Below are 2,314 nucleotides of genomic sequence, written 5' to 3' on the forward strand. Positions count from 1 at the left end.
ATATCTGAGGTTATTGATATTTCTGCCCACAATCTTGATTCCAGCTTGTGCTTGATCCAGCCCAGCATTTTGCATGATGCACTCTGCATATAAGTGAAATAAGCAGGGTGACAATATGCAGCCTTGAGGTACTCCGTCCCCGATTTAGAACCATTCTTTTGTTCCATGTACAGTTCTAACTGTTGCTTCTTGACTTGCATACAGATTTCTCAGGAAGCAGGTCAAGTGGTCTGGTATTCCCACCTCTTTAAGAATTTTCCACAGTTTGTTGTGATCCACATGGACTGTGGCTACAGTCCACGGGGTTATAAAAAGTCAGACAAGACTGAGCAACTAACACACACACACAAACACGCAGGGTGATAATATACAGCCTTGAAGTACTCCTTTCCCAATTTTGAAACAGTCCATTGTTCCCTGTCCAGTCCTAACTGCTGCTTCTTGTCCTGCATATAGATTTCTCAGGAGGCAGTTTAGATTGTCTGGTATTCCCATCTCTTTACGAATTTCCCACAGTTTTACTATGTTCACTAGTCATTATACTAGTGAAAATCACCTAAACAAAGTGGACCTCACTTATGCAAAATATAAAATGTGGAAGTAGGCATACATAAACTCTGTATGCTTTCAAACTCTATTTAGGTTATCTGAAAACTATACTGGTTTTTATAATAATGAGGAGAGGAGGAGAACCAATTTAAATATTTCTGTACTTTTTACAAAGGAAGCTAAATATCTTAAAGAATACCTTGAACCAATTAAAAATTATTAGAAAAAATAGTCCTATTTAAGTGTTATCATAAGAGTTTTATTTTATCCATAGTCTATGATAATGTATTTTGAAGAAGAAATAATGATTTTGAACTTCAGATAATATTCCTTACTAGAATGAAAAGCTGAATGGAAATTGGAGAGAGTTCTGTAGGTGAATTTTAAATTTCATTCATTATCGTCATGAAGGATACTTTAAAAACTTTGTATTCTATCCTCAAATGTGTTTTGATCTTTTATTTCTTATAGGAAATACATCCATTTTCTGTTTGAATGGGGGGAAAGGATCAGCAATGAAAAACCACACAAGACCCACAGAATTCATTCTCCTGGGGCTATCAGATGACCCAGAGCTTCAGATTGTGATTTTTCTCTTTTTAATCATCACATATATATTAAGTGTCACTGGAAATTTGACCATCATCATTCTCACCTTGGTGGACTCCCATCTACAGACACCTATGTATTTTTTCCTCAGGAACTTCTCTATATTAGAAATTTCCTTTACAACTGTCTGTATTCCTAGATTTCTGGGCACAATTATCACCAGGGACAAAACGATTTCATACAATGATTGTACAGCTCAGATGTTTTTCTTCATTTTCTTGGGTATCACCGAGTTTTATCTTCTAACTGCTATGTCCTATGATCGCTATGTAGCTATTTGCAAACCCCTGCATTATACAACCATCATGAACAATAGAGTCTGTGTATTGCTTATCTTTTGTGCTTGGCTGGCAGGGTTCTTAAACATCTTCCCACCTGTTATTCTTTTTCTCCAGTTAGATTACTGTGGTTCCAATATCATTGATCACTTTGCTTGTGACTATTTCCCCCTCTTGAAACTATCCTGCTCAGACACGTGGCTCCTTGAAGTGATTGGTTTTTACTCTGCAATAGAGATTCTGCTTTTTACTTTGGCATTAATAATTCTATCCTACATGTTCATCATCAAGACAATTCTGAGGCTGCCATCTGCCAGTCAGAGAAAAAAGGCATTTTCTACATGCTCTTCTCACATGATTGTCATTTCCATCTCTTATGGAAGCTGTATATTCATGTATGCCAACCCATCAGCAAAAGAAAAGGTATCCTTCACGAAAGGAGCATCCATTCTGAATGCTTCTGTTCCTCCTATGATGAATCCATTTATATATTCACTGAGGAACCAGCAAGTGAAAAAAGCCTTCAAGGAGACCATCCAAAAGGTTATCTTTTTCTCCAGGAAATGCAAGTGATTATATCATTAAAATAGTAAAGTTCTTTTCAATGCTTCCTATTACTCATAATCTGCCCAAACTCTTTCAGTACAGTTGTATGAGTGCTTTTCATCTGTTCCCGTGTTAAAAAATTCCCCACACTGAACCTAATTAACTGTATAAAGTTGAATGTTGCTTCAGAATTTTCTATAAATTTTTTATTCTAATATATTTGGATGAAGTAAAGAACACAGGTTGGTGTTACAATTTTATAGGCCATTCAGTTTGATTAAAAGAATGTTAGAATTGATGTGAATTTCTGAAATTTTCATTTTACCAGGTAA

General features: G+C 35.8%; 1 protein-coding gene across 1 annotated transcript; it reads left to right on the plus strand.

Annotated features, from left to right (window-relative positions):
- The first annotated feature begins 1,064 nt into the window (after nt 1-1,064).
- LOC138438283 (olfactory receptor 6C3-like) lies at nt 1,065-2,009 on the plus strand. The gene has a single exon (XM_069586455.1). It carries the CDS (start codon nt 1,065-1,067, stop codon nt 2,007-2,009), a length of 945 nt encoding a protein of 314 aa, XP_069442556.1.
- The last annotated feature ends 305 nt before the right edge of the window (nt 2,010-2,314 follow it).

This window comes from Ovis canadensis, chromosome 3 (assembly GCF_042477335.2).
Source record: "Ovis canadensis isolate MfBH-ARS-UI-01 breed Bighorn chromosome 3, ARS-UI_OviCan_v2, whole genome shotgun sequence".
In the NCBI taxonomy this organism is placed as follows: Eukaryota; Metazoa; Chordata; class Mammalia; order Artiodactyla; family Bovidae; genus Ovis; species Ovis canadensis.